At 48.3% G+C, this 22,014-nt stretch overlaps 1 protein-coding gene across 1 annotated transcript in view; it reads left to right on the forward strand.

Moving 5' to 3' along the window:
- The window catches only part of MIPEP (mitochondrial intermediate peptidase), a 133,459-nt gene that overhangs the window by 17,092 nt on the left and 94,353 nt on the right, over positions 1 to 22,014 (forward strand). The window contains exons 6-10 of the mRNA XM_058670973.1: positions 1,033 to 1,215; positions 2,262 to 2,418; positions 8,855 to 8,903; positions 10,669 to 10,729; positions 14,463 to 14,515. Coding sequence (XP_058526956.1) covers positions 1,033 to 1,215; positions 2,262 to 2,418; positions 8,855 to 8,903; positions 10,669 to 10,729; positions 14,463 to 14,515 — 503 coding nt within the window. The remainder of the gene's footprint in view (positions 1 to 1,032; positions 1,216 to 2,261; positions 2,419 to 8,854; positions 8,904 to 10,668; positions 10,730 to 14,462; positions 14,516 to 22,014) is intronic.

Here is a 22,014-nt window from a genome sequence, read left to right on the forward strand (position 1 = left end):
CATCCGTGACCATCCAAGGGCCTGATGGTGTGAGGCCCGTGAGCCCTAAGCTGGGGACACGGAGTGGAAGACGTGGCCCTGCCCCTAAAGAGACTTTGCTGCGCCTGCTCTGCAGCCGCTCAGATATTTGTAAAACCAGAATTTTTATTTTATTTAAAAATTAAAAAAAATTATTGTCAGTGAGAGTAAGGTGCCATCTTTGGCACATTTTCCAGATGTTTGCAGTGTCCGGGGCATGGTGAGGTCTTCAGATGTTTGCAATGCCCGGGGCAGGGTGAGGTCTTGAACAGGGAGCCGGGAATGTGAGCCGCACGTGCCGTGCGGACTGCCGGCAGCCCAGTTCCTTGAGCTGTCGCTTTTGCCTCACAGCTCTGTATGAGCGGGAAGCTGGAGTTAGGAATCAGGCCCTAGTACTGCAGTGTGGGACACGGGTGTCCTAACCGCTAGGCTGCATGCCTGCTCCCCAAGTCAGAACTGTCAAAGTGCACCTCTCTGCTGCTTGATGGTTCACTGTGGTTTTTGAAGAATATTGCCTTTGCCCTTTAGCTTAAAAAATGTTTGAAGACCAAGGACATTTTCTAATTTGGCCTTTTAATACTTAATTGTCTTTAGTCTAGAAGTAGTTTAGAGGCAGCGTATTGAATAGTTTTGACCAGACCACTGTTGTGATTCACTCTGGAGGGAGGACAGGATTCTGTACTTCGTAATGTTGCTAATTCAAAGCTCAGTTATACAACTCGGACCTAAGGTAGAGCTCTAGAAGTTATGTATATCTTATAGCCTAGAAATATTGTAAAGGAACAAGGAGAGTCTTTTTGCCAGGATATTAATAGCTGCCCATAATTAATCAACATATTGCATATACTGTGTACCTGTGTATTACACATTTTTAACAAACTGCATATTTTGCATAGTTCATGAAATTGTGATTTAATACTGTATTAATTGATATGCCACCTTTACAGGTTGTCTGTTAAGTTGTGAAATGTTAATTTTAAGTAGCCCTAAATATCTTTTCCTTCCCACATGTAGCGTCAAAGAGCAGTGGATCTTAATGTGAAAATCTTGGATCTGAGTAGTAGATTTCTCATGGGAGCCAACTTCCCCAACAAGATTGAGAGGCATGTCCTGCCCGAACACATTCGCCATAACTTTACACGTGACGGGGATCATGTAATAGTTGACGGTCTACATGCTGAAGCCTCAGATGACTTGGTATGTACATTTCATGGTACCTGCTGTGGCTTCTGGAGTTATGTATGTATGTATTTATTTGGTAGGCAGAGTAATAGCAAGAGACGGAGAGCTGGATCTCTCCCCACATGGCTGCCACAACCAGTTCTGGGCTAGGCTCAAGCCGGGAACTCCATCTTGGTGCCCCAAGTGACTCCGAGCTCTGGGCCTGTTGCATTGCTGTCTCAGGTGCCTTGGCAGCCAGCGGGATGAGAAGCAGCCAGCTGGGACTTGGACTGGTGCTCTGACACGGGATGCCAGTGTTGCAGAAGTGGCTTAAGCCGTTGTGCAGCCCTCATGGCTGCTGTCCTACCCACATTTCTTTTTTTTTTCTTTAAAGACTTTTTTTTTTTCTAGTTGGCAAGTGAGATACAGAGAGGAGGAGAGACAGAGAGGAAGATCTTCTGCCGATGGTTCGCTTCCCAAGCAGCCGCGATGGCTGGTTGCTGCGCCGATCCAAAGCCAGGAGCCAGGAACTTCCTCCAGGTCTCCCACTTCAATCACTACGCTATTGCGCCGGACCCCCAATTTCTTTAACGATGTAATAATATCTTTAAAAATCCTTTAGTGTTAGTCAGCCCTAGGAATTTAACTTGTGGAATTGTTAAATGTTTTGTGTAATGGGAAATGATTTTACAATGGTTTATTTACTCAGCTCTCATAGAGAACTTTATTTTAAAAGTGTGCTGGACAGTGGCAGGGATGGGTGTTCTCAACTCCTGAAAGATGGGCCGAGGAAAAGTTGTCCCGCTGAGGACACTGAGACAGAGCGCTCTGGGGCCACAGTTGCTGTTCTGTGGGGAGACTCAGAAAGTTGTCGGCAAGGGAAATTAAAAAGTGGTACATGTTCTTTGTGGACTTTTTGAAGCCGTGGTATTATCTGAAAGCTTTAGCTGCCTTTCGTAAACCACTGGTTCATTCTGAAAGCAGCGATCTCTGCCCGTGAAGAGATGAGAGTTCCTGTTATTCTTGACTTGCATTTTGTGCATGATCTTTGTGTCATTCACCATTTATTTTTTTATATGTAGGTGCGAGAAGCTGCTTATAAAATTTTCCTTTATCCCAATGCTGGCCAGCTGAGATGCTTGGAGGAGTTGCTCAGCAGCAGAGATCTGCTGGCCAAGTTAGTAGGATATTCCACGTTTTCCCAGAGGGCTCTCCAAGGAACAATGGCTAAAAATCCAGGTATGCCTCTTGGTCTAAGTATGAGGACAATAGAGAGATTTTGTGTAACCAACTCTGATTTCAAAGAATAATAAATTAGTTTTTTTTAAGTACATTAGAGAACCATTAAGTGACACTTCTGAAGTTTTTTTTTTTTGAGGGGGGAGGTTATTTTTCTATCAAAATTTTTTTTTTAAAAAAAAAGATTTATTTTTGTTTTTATTGAGAAGTCAGATATACAGAGAGGACAGACAGAGAGGAAGATCTTTTGTCCACTGATTCACTCCCCAAGTGGCCACAATGGCTGGAGCTGCGCCGATCCAAAGCCAGGAGCCAGGAACCTCCTCCAGGTCTCCCACACAGGTGCAGGGTCCCAAGGCTTTGGGCCATCCTCGACTGCTTTCCCAGGCCATGAGCAGGGAGCTGGATGGGAAGAGGGGCTGCTGGAATGTGAACCGGTGTCCATATGGGATCCCGGTTCATGCAAGGGAAGGACTTCAGTTGCTAGGCTACTACGCCGGGCCTTTTTTGTGTGTGTGGTTTTAAAATATAACTAATAAGTCGATATTTGTGCTGTCTGACTAAGGCATTTTATCTCTCACTTGCCCATTGGATAAATAATATCTCCCTTTTTATTTGGTTGTGATTCAAGTTTCATTCTCACATAAGAGGATAAGCAGTGGTGAGAGGATGAAGAGCCATGTTTTCACAGAGCTGACGGCTCGGGATGAGCCAGGCCTCCACGGCTGCTTTCCGTGGACGGGAGTGCTGCTTGGTGCGGCTCGTGCTGGGAGCAGTGTGCAGGCTCTTCTTGCCGGTGTGCGAAAACCTTGCTTTTTCCCGTACTGACTTTCTTACGACTTGTGATTTCTAAGAGAAGAAAAATTACACAATAATAATAGCACAAATGTCTACGCACTTTTTTTTAAAGATTTATTCATTTTATTACAGCCAGATATACAGAGGAGGAGAGACAAAGAGGAAGATCTTCCGTCCGATGATTCACTCCCCAAGTGAGCCGCAACGGGCCGATGCGCGCTGATCCGAAGCCGGGAACCTGGAACCTCTTCCGGGTCTCCCATGCGGGTGCAGGGTCCCAATGCATTGGGCCGTCCTCGACTTCTTTCCCAGGCCACAAGCAGGGAGCTGGATGGGAAGTGGAGCTGCCGGGATTAGAACCAGCGCCCATATGGGATCCCGGGGCTTTCAAGGCGAGGACTTTAGCCGCTAGGCCACGCCTCTGGGCCCTACACACTTTTTAAAAAGAAATTTTTATTTCTGTGATACTGTTTTGTAATTATAGAAGTTCCCCCTTTCCCTCTGTGTTATTACAGTCGTGTAGTCCTTTAATAGCAGTTACAAGTTTAACATTCTGCTGTTAAAATGCATCATGCATTGTAGGTGTAGACAAAGAGAAAATCTAGTATGCTATTGTCAAGTTTGTAGAAAAGCCTTTTCAAAAGAATTTGTTAGATCATTATTTTAGGCAGTATGTTGGTAGTGGGGTGATTTGAGATGGTGGAACTATTCAAGTTTGGGGCAGATTTCGGTGGTCCAAGGCTTGGTGGTGGGCTGAGGGAGGAGAGGCGAGTGTGTCCGTCGGTTGTCCTTGGGTTCTGGTTGTACCTCTGGATCGGGGTGCTGTTCCTGGAAAACGGGGACACAGCAGAACTCTGTTCTGGCTGAAACTGCACCAGACGTCTTTCCTTCCGCATTTACCCCTCTTGCTTTAGCATGCTGCGTCATCTCCCGGGTTGTCTGAAATCCATTCAGTCCTGTTCTGCGCTCTCACAAGCAGCCACTTCCTTTGATGTGTCAAGATTCCTTAAGTCCCAGGCAGGTCTCTGCCCAGGCTGGGTCCTTCCCTGATGCTGCTTCCACGCCATCAGTGGGGCACTCCTCCGGCCCCCTGAGCCCCTGCCCAGGCCAGCGCTCACAGCCCAGACCCGCCTCTGCCCTGCACGCTGCCAAGCTGCTGCACATTGCTCGGGCTGCTTCACCCCTGAGCCCTCACGGGAGTTTGTTTTCCAAGTTTATTTAATTTGCTTCACACGACTTATGTTTAATATAGATTATTGTGTGATGGTTTTTTATTGTAGTTTTATTCTGTGATCAGCACTTTGTTACGTTTTAATTTGTAGTTGATTATTGAATGAAATGAGGGCATTAGACTATTATGTAGCTGTGCCTTCTGTGTCTCCTCAGGGCATTGTGCGGTGGGCACCCATGCACCCCACAGGCCAGGAGTCTCTGGCCAGGGTGTGGCAGAACTGAAACCTAAAACCCTGGCCTAAATTCACTGTTTTCTGTGGGGACTGTTTCAGACCAAATGTCCTGTACTTTCTGTCATCTACAGTCTATTTTCATTTATTTTTTCGAGAAACTGTTTTATTTGAAAAGTAAAGAGAGAGAGGGAGAGAATGAGAGAGAGCGAGCGAGCGAGAGAGAGAGTTATCCCATACACTATCTTCTCCCTAGTGCCTACAACAGCTGGTGCTGGAGCAGGCTGAAGCTGGGAGCTGGGAACCCAGCCCGGGCCTCCTGTGTGGGCTGCTTGAGCCAACACCTGCTGCCTCCCGAGGTGTGCATAAATAGAAAGCTGGATTTTGATTTGGAACCTGTGCTCGAACTCCAAAATGGGATAGAGATGTCCCAAAGAGTGTCTTAACTTTTGCACCCAGATGTTTATTGTTGATTTAAGAAATTTTTACTGAGCTTGGCATGGTAGCCTAGCAGCTAAAGTCCTCTCCTTGTACGCGTTAGGATCCCATATGGAAGCCGGTTCACATCCCGGCAGCTCCACTTCCCATCCAGCTCCCTGCTTGTGGCCTGGGAAAGCAGTCGAGGATGGCCCAAAGCCTTGGGACCCTGCACCCGCATGGGAGACCCGGAAGAGGCTCCTGGCTCCTGGCTTTGGATCGGCTCAGCATCAGCCATTGCGGCCACTTGGGGAGTGAATCAGTGGACAAAAGATCTTCCTCTCTGTCTCTCCTTCTCTCTGTATATCTGACTTTCCAATAAAAAAAATAAATAAAATAAGTATTAAAAAAGAAATGTTTACTGATTACTTGTTGTATTAGATATTCTAGACACTGGAAATCAAGCAGTATAGAAGGCAGAAGGAGATGCTTTCTTGGGCACTTGAATTTTTGCATTTTTGGAAGGGAAGACAGTGAAGAAAAAATAATCAGGTATAGGGCCTGACACGATAGCATAGTGGTTAAGGCCCTGCCTTGAACGCGTTGGGATCCCATATGGGCGCTGGTTCTAATCCCGGCAGCTCCACTTCCCATCCAGCTCCCTGCTTGTGGCCTGGGAAAGCAGTGGAGGACGGCCCAAAACCTTAGGACCCTGCACCCACGTGGGAGACCTGGAGAAGGTTCCTGGCTCCTGGCTTTGGATCAGCACAGCACTGGCCATTGCGGCCACTTGGGGAGTGAATCATCGGAAAGAAGATCTTCCTTTCTGTCTCTCTTCCTCTCTATAAATCTGCCTTTCCAATAGAACATAAATAAATCTTTCTAAAAAGCCAGGCATAGTATATGCTGTATTACTAGCCATTAGAGGCAGTACAGACACTTATTTGAGAGCACAAGAAAGAGCCTGTGGTTTTCCAGGAGCCCGAAGGCTCCAGAGGCACAGGTGAAAACTAAGGTCTGGAGAGGCAGAAAGTGCCCGTTATGTTTGGGGAAAAACAGAGGGCGGAACTGGCCAGAGGGGCATGAGTGAGCGGGGACAGGAAGAGGGGACAGCAGGTGAGTGTGGGCAGGGAGCGCCCTGTAGGAGAGCCTTAGGCTCAGTTAATAGGAGAAGGCATAGGGTATGAACAGCCAAGTGAGATGATCTGAGCTCAATCCTAGTGCTAAGTAAGGTGCTACAGCCACTGGGAATAGGCTGCAGCAGGGCGGGGCTGAGGAGAGGTGAGTTAGAGGCTGTTTGGGGAGGCACCGGGTGTTGGCTCATATATCCCACTGTTTCATGAGAAACAGCAGCATCTTGGCAGAGCAGCAGTGGAGGTGGTAAGATGTGGTCAGACACCGCATGTGCAAGCGTTTTGGAGGGAGAGCCAAAGACTTTGGCATAGGCAAGTGGAAAAATGGGCATTGTGGTAACTGTTTACTAAGATGGGAGGACCAATACCTTGATTTAGTTCAGAGAAAGTTTGAGGTGCTGTTGAGGGGTGATGTTGAGCAGGCCTTTAGGTCCTCAGCCTTGGAATTGACAGGCCTCTGAGCGGGAGATGTGAATTTGGGTCTGCATCTACAGTCGCGAGGCTATCCAAGACTTCCAAGGAAGTGCGTTTAAAGAATGCCAGGTCGAGGACTGTGCCTGGGTGCCTTACGGGTATCAGAGGTCAGGCATATGTGGAAGGAACAGTAGAGGCTGCCCAAAAGTACTAACCCATGAGAAAAGCAGAGTGGAAACAAATGTGTGGTTCTGGAGTTACACCAAAGACATGTGAGGCTGACTGCAGGGCGGTGGGCAGGTCGGGCGGGAAGAGGCCAAGGACTGACTGTCGGCTTGAGCGTTGGGGATTGCTGGCTCGGGACCTGAGAAGCTAAGCCAGATGGACTCATCCCCACGGCTGTGCGCTGCCACACGTGTGCACATGTATGTGGAATTATTGTGACAGTAAGAGACTGCAGTCGGCTGGTCTTCCGTGCACGGGTTGAATGTCCGTATGCCTGCAACAGGCAGGGTGGAGCCAGGCTGAAGTTAGGCTCCAGGAACTCCCCCCACATGGTATCAGGAACCTCCGTGCTTGAGCCATCATCCCATGCCTCGCAGAGTGTAGCTTGGCAGGAAGCTGAGTCAGCAGTGGGGTCAGGACGTAAGCCCAGGCACGGTGACCCAGGCAGGTTAGACACTGCCAGTGTTTCACAGTGGCACTTCCGTGCAGTTACAAAAGATGTGACCTGTGTGTCTGAGGGGGTGACTAGTTTAGAACCTGGAGATGCGCGCACACACGCTCACACCTGTTCCTGTATTTATGTATGTATATACACACATATGTTAACATTAATGCAGATTGGCACATGTTTGGTGCCACAGGAGTAGATAGAACAAGACCATAGGATTTGGGGAGTTGGGGACATCTGTCGGGAGATTTTGTGGCTGTTGGAGGTTTCTCCAGATGACAGAGTGAAGGGATGAGGACGATGTGGAGAGGAGAGGTCAGGCCAGGGGTGAGTGAGATAAAGGGGTGTATTGCTGCGACAGGTGCATGAGGAAGTGACTGTGTAGTGAGGGGGGGCTTTTATTCTCAGGGTGCTCCAAATTTGGTCTTTTTATGATGATAGTTTTCCAGGGTAGGTTCATAGAGGCTGATTCTTCACTTGTGACTAGGAAAATAAAATGGGTGAGTGGTAGAAATGAATAGCGTACGTGGTAACTTGCTTGAAGACAGTTGCACGTCTGCTGTGCTGAAGTGAAGCCACGGTGTTGATCACAGGGCGGCTTCTGTTTCTGTGGTGGAGTTCTTAGCAGCGCTGAGCCTGGCGCAGGAGGCCGAGTTTTCCAGAACTAAACCCCACAAGCCTGTTCAGTCTCCGCAGGGGCAGGGACCCTGGCCGCTCTGTGGTTTACGTTAACCTCCATTCTTTCCTTAGGCTCTTATTTCACTTGGAGAGGAGATAAGGCAAATTGAAGAGAGGACGAGAAACTTAAAACCATATTAAAGATCATCTGGAAAACATAAAAGGCATGTTTGTGGCAAGCTAAAATACATATGAAAGCTCCGAACATGTAAATCGGTGGATTTGAAGTGCTGAATTTAAAGAGAGCACACAGTACGTGCCCTGTCACGAGCAGGCGTGACCACTCTGCTACCCTGCCGTGCGACTGTGCAGGTTGCGATGACTACGGCTGAAGTATTTTGAGCAAACACTTAAACACTCTCTCGGCATTCCACACTTTGACAGGCGGTTCTTGTTTTCTTTTGCTGTTGATTCACAGTGGTTTACAGTTGTATACAAATAGAAAAGGAGTTAACCAGAAAAATGTTGACTTTTAAAGTTTAACTCTTGGTAAATGATGCTTCTGAACTGTACAAATTTTCATGCACAAATCGGAGTCTAAACTATCTCTTAGGAACCTAGGAAAAAACATAAAACATAGCTAGGAAATTTTTTTTCTTTCTTATACATCTAAATAGAAATATATTAAAATTTTGGAATTTTTTTTTTTTCTCCAGCCTCACTTTCCCTCTTGTAACTTGGGAGGTGAAGACATTGTGTAATTACTGGGCCGGTTGATTTGCTTTTGTGATTACGAAACCACTGCCGTCTAGGAATTTTTGTTACAGGACCAGTGTGTATGGGCAGCCTAGCTCCCCTGTGGAATCCGTCCCTGGGAAGGAGTTAATGTACAGATTGCGGTCAATATGTTGTTATGTTGACAGCCACGTCCGTTTTCTTTCCCATCACTGAAGTTGCTCTGGTCTGGATTTCATTCCTAGAGACTGTCCTGCAGTTCCTGGAGAAGCTCTCCGACAGACTTTCTGAAAGGTTAGTGTTCAGTTACGTGGCTGGATCTGTTAAGAACTGGGAGGTGCCCTCCTAAGAGGAGAGCTCCCGCCGAGGGGGCAGGGCAGGGTCCTCTCAGGGCCCGCCTTCCAGCAGAGCATCTTTGGGCACTCAGCCTTCGTGTGTATTCCAAGCATTTCCAAATCCTTGGAACCGGTTGGGCTTGGGCCACTCATTTTGCAGTAAGTTCATAAAATAGCATTGTCGTCTTCGGGCTGCCGTGGTGGCCTTCTCGGCCCTGCCTGCACCACAGCCTGTCCATCCATCCCACACTGGCCCCGGGGGGCAAGCCCAGCTGCTTCCATGACCGAGGGTCCCAGGGCAAGGCCATGGTGGCGTGGAGCAGGGCAGTGTGCTGTCCTGTGTCCCTTGTTTGCGTTTCCTATCTGCACAAACACATAGCACGTTAGCATACGTATGGTGTCCGAAATAATCCCAGCAAACCATTGTTTAGTGTGATAAACAGGAATTGCTGATTATGCGTCCTTTGAGAATTTATACAACTTTGCTTCATTAGTTAATGTTAGCATTCTTTCTACACTTACATAGCTGAAGATTATATTTTCAGCTTATCTTCATAATTTTCAAAAAGAATCATAATTTTATAGAGATACATTATAATTAATTATTACCCAGCTGGATTTTTTCTGTAGTGTAAAATATTTTAAGTACTAGATATTAAAATGTTAACTGAAATGTGTGTTCACATTTTTTTAAAGATTTTTTTTAAAATTTATTTTTATTGCAAAGTCAGATATACAGACAGGAGTAGAGACAGAGAGGAAGATTTTCCATCCGATGATTCACTCCCCATGTGGCCCCAACGGCCGGTGCTGAGCTAATCCAAAGCCAGGAGCTACGTGGGTGCAGGGTCCCAAGGCTCTGGGTTGTCTTTGACTGCTTTCCCAGGCCACAGGCAGGGAGCTGGATGGGAAGTGGAGCTGCTGGGGTATGAACTGGCACCCATATTGGGATCCTGGCGCTTTCAAGGCGAGGATTTCAGCTGCTAGGCTTTCGCTCCGGGACTGTGTTCACATTTTTTATAGGTGGCAATTTGTTACTTTTTTTACCTCTTCTTTTTTTTCTAATTTAAACATGTTTTGTTTTACTTTAAAGTCAGAATTAAAGAGTGGCAGAGAGAGAGAGAGAGAGAGAGAGAGAGATAGAATGCATGAGAACACTTCCATCTGCTGGTTCATCCCCCAAATGGCCGCAGTGGCCAGAGCTGGGCCACTGGATCCCAAGATGGGAATCGTGATATTCCTCATGGTCTCCCACATGGGTGCAGGTGCAGGGGCCCGAGCCCTTGAGCCACCTCTGCTGCTTTCGTAAGGCTGTCAGCAGGGAGCTGGAGCGGAAGTGGAGCAGTTGGCAGCAGAACTGGCACCCATGTGTTGTGTCAGCACCGCAGGCAGAGGGTTAGTGTGCTACACCACTGTGCCAGCCCCACTTGTTTTTTTTTTTTTTTTTTTTTTTTTAACCATTTTAAGATATAGTGAAAAGCAATGATTTAAGGCTTCAGTATCTTCCAGATATATCTGCTGTGAAGGTGGGAATAGCAGTCGAATGCTGATTTATAGATTGCTGAGTCTTCTAATACCTTTGTGAATTTTGGCTGAATACTGGTTTATATCTGTACTACAGTTCACTTCTGATTATACTAGAAAGTGCTATAAGCAAGCTAGTTTTTTCATAATGTGCTTATTAAAATTTTGTCCTATAAAATGTGGATAATCCTGTTTTACAGAACCACAAAAGATTTTGAGATGATACGAAGGATGAAAATGAAACTAAATCCTCAAAATTCTGTAAGTAACTATATTGCAGTATTAATATAATATAAGCAGGTTGTCAGCTGAAATTATTTTCTTTTGATTCTAAAACATTCTTAGGACATGCTTGTTGGGGTCCTGTGTAATTTTTTTTCCCTAATCTTTGTTTTTTGAAATTAAGTTATTAAAATATTGGGTCCATTTGTTCCTGTTGGATGTTGCCTGGCAGCACAGCGTTCTTGTTAAGCAGCTAAGTGCGCATGTGTTGATAATACTCAATAATGTATGCAGATTCATGCCAAGGCTGCCTCGAGACTTGCCTTCTTAGTTGGAACCCGCCTTTGGTGGGGGCTCGATTGGGCAGGTTGGCAATACTAAACATCAGTGCTGAGACCACAGTTTATATGCTCATTGATTGCTTTGCTGTTTCCTGGTGCTCACCTCTGTAACTGTTGATTGGGAGCATGTACCCACTCCCGAGCACCGGCTTGGTCTCTGCAATCAAGTCTCCCTTCCGTCTTTATGCCCAGAAGGCTGCAGCTTGCGATGCCCTGAAAAGTGATGGGACTCTGGATTTTACGATTCTCATTCCCATTTGGTTTGGGAATGCTACAGGATGGCTGTGGGGTGTGTGTGTGCGTGCGTGTGTGTGTTACCGATGCTTCTTGATTTGGCAGCTGTTGTCTGCCACCGCCACAGTCCTAGGGAATATGGAGGGAGGTGGCCCTTGTAGATTTAGGATTCCCAGATACAGCCATAGAAAGAGATCACCTCAACGCTGTTCAGCCCTTTACAGCACAGCGTGTCAGCCTGTTCACTCATGCTGGGAGTTTTATCCAACGGGTGGTGAGTGTCAGGTGTCCGGATGTTCCCTCTGACTAGGTGAGATAGCTCCATTTGGGAAACTAGAAAACAGGTCAGGATTGTTTTTGGTCACTATAGACATAGGAAAAGTGGAAGAGAAATGTGTTGCCACAAGCTGTTTTATTTTACTAGAAGCTAGTGTGGCTTGAATGTATTCTCTGTAGACTTTTCTGCCTGGCTTATTGATACAGGTGGTTTTCTTTTTAATTAGTTAACTTATTTGATAGCCAGAGTTAGAGAGGATCTTCCATCCACTTGTTACCTCCCCAAATGGCTACAGTGGCTACGACTGGGCCAGACCCAAGCCAGAAACCAAGCACTAAATCCTCCTTTTGCTTGCCCAGATGCATTGGCAGGGATGTGGCAGCAGCCGAGACTCTACGGCCTGTGTCGCTGGCAGCGGCTCAGCGTGCTGTGCCACAATGCCGAGCCCAATGCAGGTTGCTGTGTAAAGTGCTTGGCCTTCTCATGGAGTCTCTGTTTAGTAGCTGATAACCACCACTCACCTAGCTGCCTCACCCAGGGCCTGCGCTTCAGACCAGGGGTTCTCAAAGTGTGACCCCCCACACCGGAGGCAGTGGCATCAGCTGGGAGCGTCTTAGAAATACAAAGCCTGGAGCCTCACATCAGTTGCACTGAATAAAAAAGTTGAGGAAGAGCCCCAGTGGCTAGATTTCGTCAGGTCCTCTGGGTGGTTCAGAGCAGTGGTTTCCTCCCCGACAAATGAGCCGTCAGGTCCTGCCATTCAGTCTTCCCAAGAGCTCTGTGTCCACGCCACCTCAGGCCAGTCGCCACAGCCTGGGCTGGGGACGGTGGAACTTCTCACCCAGGTTGTAGGTGTAGTCCCCTCATTGGTTTTCTCATGACACTCTTGATTCTGACCGCTTAGCCATACACCTGGCCCAGTTAGGCGTAGAGTTCAATCCTCAACACATACCTGAACTGTGACTGAATGAATTGCCACCAAAGCAATTTTATCCTTTCTTATATGAATGCGGTCAGTGTTTAACTCAAAGGCAAAAAGCAAGAGATCTGCCGGTCTGCTGGCTCACTTCCCACATGCCCACAAACTCCCACGATCGGACCAGGCTGAAGCCAGAGGCAGAATCTTAATGCCCATGTGTGGGTGGCAGGGTCCCAAGGACCCAATCCATCGCCTGTGGCCTGCCAGGGTGCACGTTAGCCAGAAGCCGGACTTGGTTGTAAAGTCAGGGCTTGAAAACAGGGGCTCTGCTGGGGGACACAGTCCACTCAACGGTTAGGCACTCTTCCAAATCCCCTGCAAGAGGCTCTTTGCTAAACAGCAGGTCTGACCTTGTCACTCTCTCGATTCAAATTCTTCTTTAATTCTGAGCTTTTCCTTCCTGCTTTTCTGCACGGAGCCCTTTGAGTTTGTCCTCCACCCACTTCTCCAGTCCCATCTTTGACTACCCCTTGCTAAGACTCCAAGTTATAATCCTTGCTTTCCACCCAATTCCTGGGTGATGCTCATGTGCTTTCTTTGCTTTTGCTTCCATTCTGTGCCTTTGCCTTTTACTCCGTAATTCCGAGTCGGAGTGCCAGCCATGGAAGTGTGGTCTGATGGGTAGCCTCCAGTCAGTCACAAGCCTGGCACCTGGAAGTGCCTTTTCTCCTTTCCTGCCTGGATGACCCAGTCCCGTCTGGCACACAAGTCTAAGCGCACACTTCCCCACATTTCCCAACCTGCTGCGGTGACTGGGATGCCCTTCCTGGAGGATCTGTGTCATAGGCCTGGCATCTTGCTCTCTGTTGAGTCATGTATCTTTCCCTTGGCTGGCCCACTGGCTCTGTGACACGGGGCCCACACCTTCCCTGTTGGCTGTGTCGTGAGAGCCTGCACTCTGTATAGCATCCAGAGGCCATCAGTCCTTACCCCCTAGGGTCTGTGTGTGCTGGGAACTGAAGCTGGCAGGGCAAAAAGAAGCCTACAGGAGACTGAAGTCATCACTTACCCCGTTTACCAGAGTATGGGGACGACCACCCGTGATGGAGGAAGTGATGCTGAGCTGGGGGGTGTTGCTGATGAGGAAGGCAGCCAGCATCTGTGGGGTCCTGCTCAGTGCTGGCTGTTCTACCTAACAGTACATCTAGCAGTCGTGTTTGGGAGCTGCCATGGTTCATGTGACACTTACTGAGTGACTGCTGTATCCCAGGCCCCCTTCTGGGTACTAGCACGCAGTTGTGAATGATACAGACAAGGTCTAGGTAGCCCTGTGCCTCCCGTACCTCAGTCTGTTTTGGTCCAGGCAGTCTGATTTCCCAGCCTGACCTTGACCGCTTTGTCACCTTGTGCGGAGGGTGTTCTATTCAGGTGTGGGAGCCTGCCTTTTTTTCAGTATTCTGTACCAGTCATCAGAAACAACTATTCAGCACTTCTTTATGATACATTTTCTTTGCCAAGATTCAACTTAATTAGTTGCATTTCAAATTGTTGCTTTCATGTTTGGGATCCACCCTAAGCTTCTTGCTTAGATTTACAAAGAAGCCTAATCTTGCCTGCAGTGGCTCTTTATGTATCTTAATACATGGCTTACAGTTTGGGGGAGATCTCATCATGACTAAGCTAATCCATTAATGTTGACTTGTACTGGTTTACATTTGGGGATGACGCTGTTTACATCTTCCCCACATTCTAGGGTTAAGACTTATTTATAAATCTCTACCCCTTGATTACATGGAAGTCAAAATAGAAGGAAGGTATTTGCTGCCAAGCACTGAATTCTAGAGTTTTTCTCAAAATTTTCTGGTTTGTGTCGACAGTAGCTGGTTTACATTCTGTAAGCTGACTGACTTGGCAGTAACTAGTTTACATCTCATCAGCTGGTTAACACAACAGTTACCAAGTGGTCTCTGGCTTTTGTAATTGTGAATTATTTCCTTGTAGGAGTTAATGCCTTGGGATCCCCCGTACTACAGTGGTGTGATTCGTGCAGAGAGGTAAGGTTTGCAAGAAGGGACGTCTGTGAGAAAAGGAAGTTCAGAGTTAGCACTTGGCACATTCATTTCATGACCCTCGCCAGCCTTGTAGTTACACACTCTGCAGAACTGTCTCCCCTCCCAGCTCCTGCTCTCTGCTGGTGTGCCCAGCTCCTCCCCACAGAATGGCTCTCACTGCGTTTCAGTGTTGTGCTTTTCCTTATAGTGCCACCCTTTACCCTTCCCCTACAGGCCCACCTCATTCCTTTGTCCCCACAGAGCCAATCTTGAGCCCAGTTGTGAAGACTGTCCCATAGCAGACAACCTGAGTTCGATACCTTGTCTCCTGACTCCAACATTCCTACTAATGCATACACCGGGAGGTGGCAGTGATGGCTCGGTTAGTTTGAGTTCCTGCCACTGCCATGGGAGACCTGGGTGGAATTCTGGCTGCCAGCGTCCCCACAGCCTGGTCCCAGACATTGTAGGCTTGTGGAGAGTTGATCAGTGTGTGATAACTCTGTTTTTTTTGCCTCTCAAACAAATCAGAACGGAGACAAAGGCAAATACTTCTGTGGTGTCCAGAGCCTGGTTTCTGTGGCTGCTGGACTTTGCTGGAGCCTTGCTTTGTCTCACTGGCAGCCCAGGGCGGGCACCTAGCAGTTGTTTGTGGCACCAATAAAGGATTGCTAGGTACTGCTTTGGACTGATGCCAAGTGATGTCCTTACATTGTCTCATTGGAATTTGAAGGTCCTGTTAACATTTGGAAGGATGTAAGTTGAATGAAGAATTAGGACATTTTAGTCACTCCTGTGTTCCTCTGTGTGTTATATTGTGGTGAAGTAGTAGATGTATTTGTTTCTTCCAAAATGTGCACTATTTGTATCATTTCAGTATTTTCCTTCCAGCCTAAGAAATACATACATCTGCTCTAAGTGAACATATTTGAAACTGTTTATGTCACAGGCAACTTTATATAGCTAATAGGGATTTAAAAAAAATTCAAGCCCTATCGTTACTTTAAAATATTTGTTCTTATTTATATGTGAAAGGCCGAGACAGACACTGAGAGGGGGTCCTGCCATGAAGGGGTGCTGCTTGAGCAGAGTTTTGTTACTATGCATTATTTTTTTAAGATTTATTTATTTTTATTACAAAGTCAGATATACAGAGAGGAGAGACAAGAGAGGACGATCTTCTGTCCGATGATTGACTCTCCAAGTGAGCCGCAACGGCCAGTACGCGCGCCGATCCGATGCCGGGAACCAGGAACCTCTTCCAGGTCTCCCACGCTGGTGCAGGGACCCAAAGCCTTGGGGCCGTCCTCTACTGCCTTCCCAGGCCACAAGCAGGGAGCTGGATGGGAAGTGGAGCTGCCAGGATTAGAACTGGTGCCCATATGGGATCCCGGTGCGTTCAAGTAGAGGACTTTAGCTACTAGGCCACGCCTCTGGGCCCCAACTATGCATTATTTTTTTTTAAATCTATTTTATTGTATTGTTGTTGACAATCTTTACATAGTTAATTACAGTTAAAGAAAGAAAAAGAAGAAAAAAAAAGGTTCAGGGGGATAGGGAAGTGGGTAATACTATTATGTCCATATTGTTTCCATCATGTATCTGAGGTAAAGGGGGATATTGAGGGAGAAGCCCCACCCGGTTTCCCGCCCACCCCGAGTCCCGGATGTGGGGCATGCTCTGAGATATGTGCTCGAGTGGTGTTAATAGTTCTCCAGTTATGAATCGCTGCCAGTTTCGCTCGATGAGGTCGTCCACTGATTGATATGGCCCATTATAAAGTCTCCGTTTGCCCCATATTTCGCTGCCAACATATAGCTGAGATGAATGATTGACCTGTTCTGTCTTCTGTCTTTTCTTGGTTAGAGTTCTGAGTCCAGCAGTTCGACTGGGGGGATCTCCAAAGAAACTTTGAGGTATTCCCAGACTAGTTTCTTGTATGTTCTAGCAAGCACAGGGCCCGGCATAGTCCATCACCCCAATCAGCTGGTGGTTTCAATTGCTGGGTTGGTTCTGTTTTCGGTCCCGAGTTGCACTGGAACCAATGGGTGTTGCAGTCCAGTCTGGTTCGGCCCTTACATCAACCAGTGGGAGCTGCAGCCTAGTCGAGGCGACCCACAATAACCCCCACCAGGCCCGCCCTCTACCCTGGTTTGCCAGTATGTGTAGCAGAAGACCAATCTGTCCCCCATCCCATTTGGCTCTTGTACTTGTCAATGGGTATTAAAGCTTAGTTCTATCTAACCAACTCAACCTTCCAGCCCTCACGGGTGTTGTTGAGTGCCTCTCTATCTAGCCATCCCAGATCCCGTCCTAGTTTTCATGCCCTCCCACGGGAATAGTGACCCAAGAAGGGGGAACCCACTTTTTCCCTCCCAGGTCTCTCTGTCCCGGTTTATGCACTCTTTGGGTGGTCCTGTGATTTGACTCAACAGAATTAGTCCCCAGTGCCAGCTTCTGCGGCTATGCCCAAACATCCCTCACCCACTCTAATTTATGCTTGCACCAGCAGGAATAATCAGCCCAGCCTGGCTTTTCCCTGGTCTAGTCCACATGCAGCGCACAGGTGATGTAGCCTTGCCTAGTCTGGTCTGTCTCTATCCCAGCCCACGCTTTCCAGTGGGAGTAGCTGTCCAGCGAGGGGACCAGCCCCTTAATCCCCCTGCAGGTTCTGCCCCTCCCTTCCTGGATCTCACGTGTGCTGGTTGGGTGCTGCATTCATATCCAGTACAGGCAACCACGCCCTGGCATTCCATAATGTGTACTTGTTTTGTCGCAACCAAACCCGGCTCATCCCATACTCTGTTCTGGTGATCGGATTTGCCGGTGGGTGACATGAACTGATTCAGCCTGGTCTGCTCCTGACCCATGCCGAATGTATGCCAGTGGGAAACTTTCCATGGCCTATTCTGGACTGTTTCCTATCATGCTTCTTGCGCTAACCTGCAGGGACTGTGTCCTGCCAGAGGAGTTGCCCAGGCTCCTCCATCAGAACCCCTCCCAATGCCAGATTTTGCGCATGCCAGGGGGTCCTTGAGCCAACCCTACCCAGTTCACCTCCTGTCCTAGCAGGAACAGTGGCTTTTCCTGGCTGGCTTTCACCCCATTCTGGTTCTTGTTGTTGGATGTTTCAGCCCGGCCATGGCTCGTCCATACCCACATAGAGCTCACGCATGGCTCAAGAGGGGAGTGAGACCCAGCCTAATCAGTCCCACATCTACCCTCTGGTTCTCCATGACACCAGATGGTGTTGGGATTTGAACTGGCCTGGTGCATCCAATCCCAGCCCACACTAGTGCCTCGGGTGACTACCACTGTTTCCTAGATAGAATGCAGCCCCCATTCCAGCACACGCACCCCTTGGTGGGAACCTCAACCCAGTTAAGGTGTCCCCATGCCTCCCCAGCTGGGCCTGTTCCTAGCCGTAGATGATGCGCCTGCCAGTGGTTGCTCTGACTCAGCTTATCTCAGTCCCTCACTTGTCCTGGCCTCTGCCTTAGACAGTGTGACTTAGCGTCCTTGACTCAAGTAGCTACCTAAGCAGCGATTCAGACAACCAATACCCCAGAGCTCCCTGGCTGGGCGGAGGCCGAGGACTCGTTCACTGCCTTGCGGCAGTGTCTTTGGCGTGAGCCCCCAGCATTGGGTCCGACCCGGCAGGGGCACCCTCCACAGCCGCCACACTGTGAGGAGCGGCACTTGCCCCTGATCCCAAGACCTGAACCCCTCCCAAACTCACCCTGCCACAAGATATTAGCAGCTGGGCGGAGTTACGAATTTTATCCCAGTTCCCAAGTTCCCTCATGGTGTACTTACCCTGAGGGAAGAGCTCTCTTGGGTCCTGGGGGAGGCCGAGGACTCGTTCACTGCGTTGCGGCAGTGTCTTTGGCGTGAGCCCCCAGCATTGGGTCCGACCCGGCAGGGGCACCCCCCACAGCCGCCACACTGTGAGGAGCGGCACTTGCCCCCGATCCCAAGGCCCGAACTATGCATTATTAACCCCTCCCCAAGCCCTCCTCCCCAACTATGCATTATTGAAGCAGCATGTCAAAGGTTGGTAAGACCTGCTTTACAGTAAGATTTGGTTTGATTTGTTTTCTAAGTTCCTTTTTGCGCCTGTGCCATAGCAGGAAACAGCCCCTGGGGATGTCCTCCTCTGTGCCAGAGGGGGAGTGTTAGCCACTATAGATGTCCTCCTCTGTGCCAGCAGGGGGAGTGTTGGAGAGCCACTATAGATGTCCTCCTCTGTGCCAGCAGGGGGAGTGTTGGAGAGCCACTGAGATGTCCTCCTCTGTGCCAGCAGGGGGAGTGTTAGAGAGCCACTGAGAAGTCCTCCTTGCCAGCAGGGGGAGTGTTAGAGAGCCCAGCAGCTGAATTGTCACAGGCTTTTCCTTCTTTGCCCTCTCCAATACATAACCACCCCTCATTCCAGTCTCCCTTACGAAGAGTAACTGGCTCCCAAGCTTGATGTGAGGATATTTGGTCAGCTACTGTTTTTTATACTTGTATCCCAAATTAAGCATCAGATTTTTTTTTCTGTGAACACACATTAAGCTCATTAAAACATCTGTAATAACTTGAGCATGATAAACAGTGAATGTTTAGTATATAGTGAGACTTCATGTAAGAAACGATTTCACAAACAGGTTTTATGGTTACGGAACTTCAGTCCTGCGGGCTCTAGGTGCATGTCAAATACATTTTTTCTTTGAATATTCTTTCTAAGAAAGATTTGCCTAGAAATAGCTTAAAGATATACTAAAGTTTATTCATTAATTAAAAAAATACTTGATTTTATTTTTGACATTAGAAAGCAGTGCAAATTGAATGTAGCCGTTTCCTACTTTTGTTGCTGTGATTTTTATGTGGTGTTCCTTCCATGTTTTTCCTCTCACCCCACTGATGATAGTACCTTAGCTTTAAATTTAAGTGATACTTTTGTTATTTAACCATGCTCTGTAAGTATAGCATGCCCAAATGAGTGTTTGAAGATTTGGAAAGAAACAATCAAAAGGGATTTGAACAAAGAGCAATAGTTGGGCACCTGTAATCCGTGAAATGTTTGATCTCAATCTTAATCATTGAGAACTGCCTCAAGTCTGTGGTAACTACAGCATTGGGTAGTCTTGCTGTTGCTGACTGGCTCTGAGCTTGGTGCTTACACACCCCTGAGCCCCCATGAGGTGGGAGTTCTTGCTAGTCTACATCGATGATGGCAAAGAGAGAGGGAGAGAGAGAAAGAGAGAGAGAGAGAGAGAGAGAAGGAGTTGGGTGAGGCAGGGCCTTATGCCATGTGTGGCTTTAGAAAGAGAAGAAATGCTTGAGGCAGTGGAGGGAGTTCTCTGAAGTCAGGGGGAGCTGGCAGCCATTATCGTGAACCCTACTTGACAGGATTGAATCAGATGGGTGATGTTATTTGTAGTCTGATAACAGGTGGTATGGAATTGGCCATCCGTGGGTCATCATCCAGAGAATGGACCACTCTGTGGTGCTGGTTGGGTTCTCTCAGTGTTCTGGAGGATGGGTCAGCTGGCTCTTGCAAGTCCTCTTCTAGGGGCCAGTGTGTGGCGTGTTGGTGAAGATACCACGTGGGCTGCCCTGTGTCATGTTGGCATGCCTGGATTTGAGTTCTGATTCTAGCTACCCGCTAGTGTGCTTCCCAAGGGGCAGCAGCTGAGTGCCTGGGGTTCCTGCCACCTGTTTGCAAAAGACCCTGGTTGAATTGTGGGCTCCTGGCTCAGGCCTGGCCCGGGCCTGACTGCACTGGGTATTTGGGGAGTAGACCAGTAGATGGAAGATCTCTCTCTCTCTCTCTATTTCCTTCTCTGTCTTCTTTTCAAGTAGAAAGCAAAAGCACTCCCCTACAATGTGATGACTAAGCACTAGAGAAGGTTTTGATGACAGAGGGCTGGAACAGGAGCATCCAGCTTGCTGATGTTTCGTAGCTCAGTGTGCCCAATGTGAGGAGCCTGACCTCAGAGTGGCTCACTGCTATGGGTCAGTGCCTGCTGCAAGGTCCCAGGGTCTCTGCTGCCTTCTGCATAAACCTGTAGCTGTCATTTGGCTCTGTGTAATCTCATCACAGTCTGCTTTTTCTTACTTTTTAATTTTTTTTTTAATTTACTGAGGGGCTGACATTGTGGTATAGCAAATAACACCTTCACCTGCACTGCCAGCATCTTATTCTGTCCCGCTGCTCCACTTCCACTTGAGCTCCCTGCTAATGGCCTAGGAAGAGCAGTGGAAGATGGCCCACGTGTTTATGCTCCTGCCAGCCCTGTAGGCGGCCTGGACAAATCTCTCCCGGCTCAGCTGTGGCCATTGCAGCCACTTGGAAAGCGAGCCAGTGGATGAAAGATCTTTCTCTCTCTCCTTCTCAGACTCTCTGTATCTCTGCCTTTTCCTCTGTAACTCTTTGAATAAAATAAATACAATCTTAAAAAATTCTATGTTTGGCGAGGGAGAGGGAGGTTTTCCGTACTCTGGTTCACTCGCCAGATGGCTGCAATGACTGGGACCGGGCCAGGACCAGGAGGCGGGAGCTCCCTCTGGGTCTGCTGTGTGGCTGGCAGGAGCCCAAGCACTAGGCCCTTAGCAGCCAGCTGACTTGGAAGTGGAGCAGCTGTGAGTCTAACTGATGCCCAGATGGGATGCCAGCATTGCAGGGGGTTTAACGTGCCACACCTCAGCACTGGCCCCAGCCTACTTTTCTTAAAAAGATATATACGTATTCAAATTTGTTTTGGGGGTATAGCCCAAAATATCACTCTGATTTTTCTCCACTGACTTCTTGCCCTGTACTGTTGATTTCAGTGAGGCTAAACTCCATTTCCTGGCCAGTTCCCCTCGTGCCACAGGACCGTGTCTACTCGGGTTCCCATTGCCTGCTCATCTGTAACTCTTGCCATGGGTGCCCGGAGCCTCGAGGTCTGTGCCCACCCTGTGCAGCTCCTGCACCATGTGCTCACAGCTGGTGTGTAGTCCATGGAGCTGCCAGCTGTGCTCTGGGGCCACGCCGCTGACTTGCTGGTGTTAACGTGTCGTGTCAGCCCTGTCGTAAGGCTCTGCAGGGCACACGCACTGGGTGTTCAGTGGACACAGTTGGTGGCCATTGTCTTCAAGCCCATGGCTAAACCGGCAGGTAGGAATCACTATTAAAATCAGTGCAGAATCTAGTTTGTAAAGTGTTTGAGGGGCAGAGATTTTTGACAGAAAAGGAGTGCTCCCATCTCCTGGTTGATTTCCCAGATGCCTGCTCTATAGTCAGCTAGGGCTGGGCTAGGGGCCAGAGCTGTGAATTCAGTCCGGGTCTCCCATGTGGTGACAGGGGCGCAGCCACTGGAGCCGTCAGTACTGCTTCGCAGGGGCTGCACTGGCAGGGCCCTGGGGTCAGGAGCCAGAGCTGGGACTGAGACTCAGCACTCCGTAGTTGGACACGAGAGTCAACCCACAGACCCGACGCTAGCCCCTCATATGTGGATGTTTTTCATCCAGCAGGTTTG

Source organism: Ochotona princeps, chromosome 12 (assembly GCF_030435755.1).
Source record: "Ochotona princeps isolate mOchPri1 chromosome 12, mOchPri1.hap1, whole genome shotgun sequence".
Classification (NCBI taxonomy): Eukaryota; Metazoa; Chordata; class Mammalia; order Lagomorpha; family Ochotonidae; genus Ochotona; species Ochotona princeps.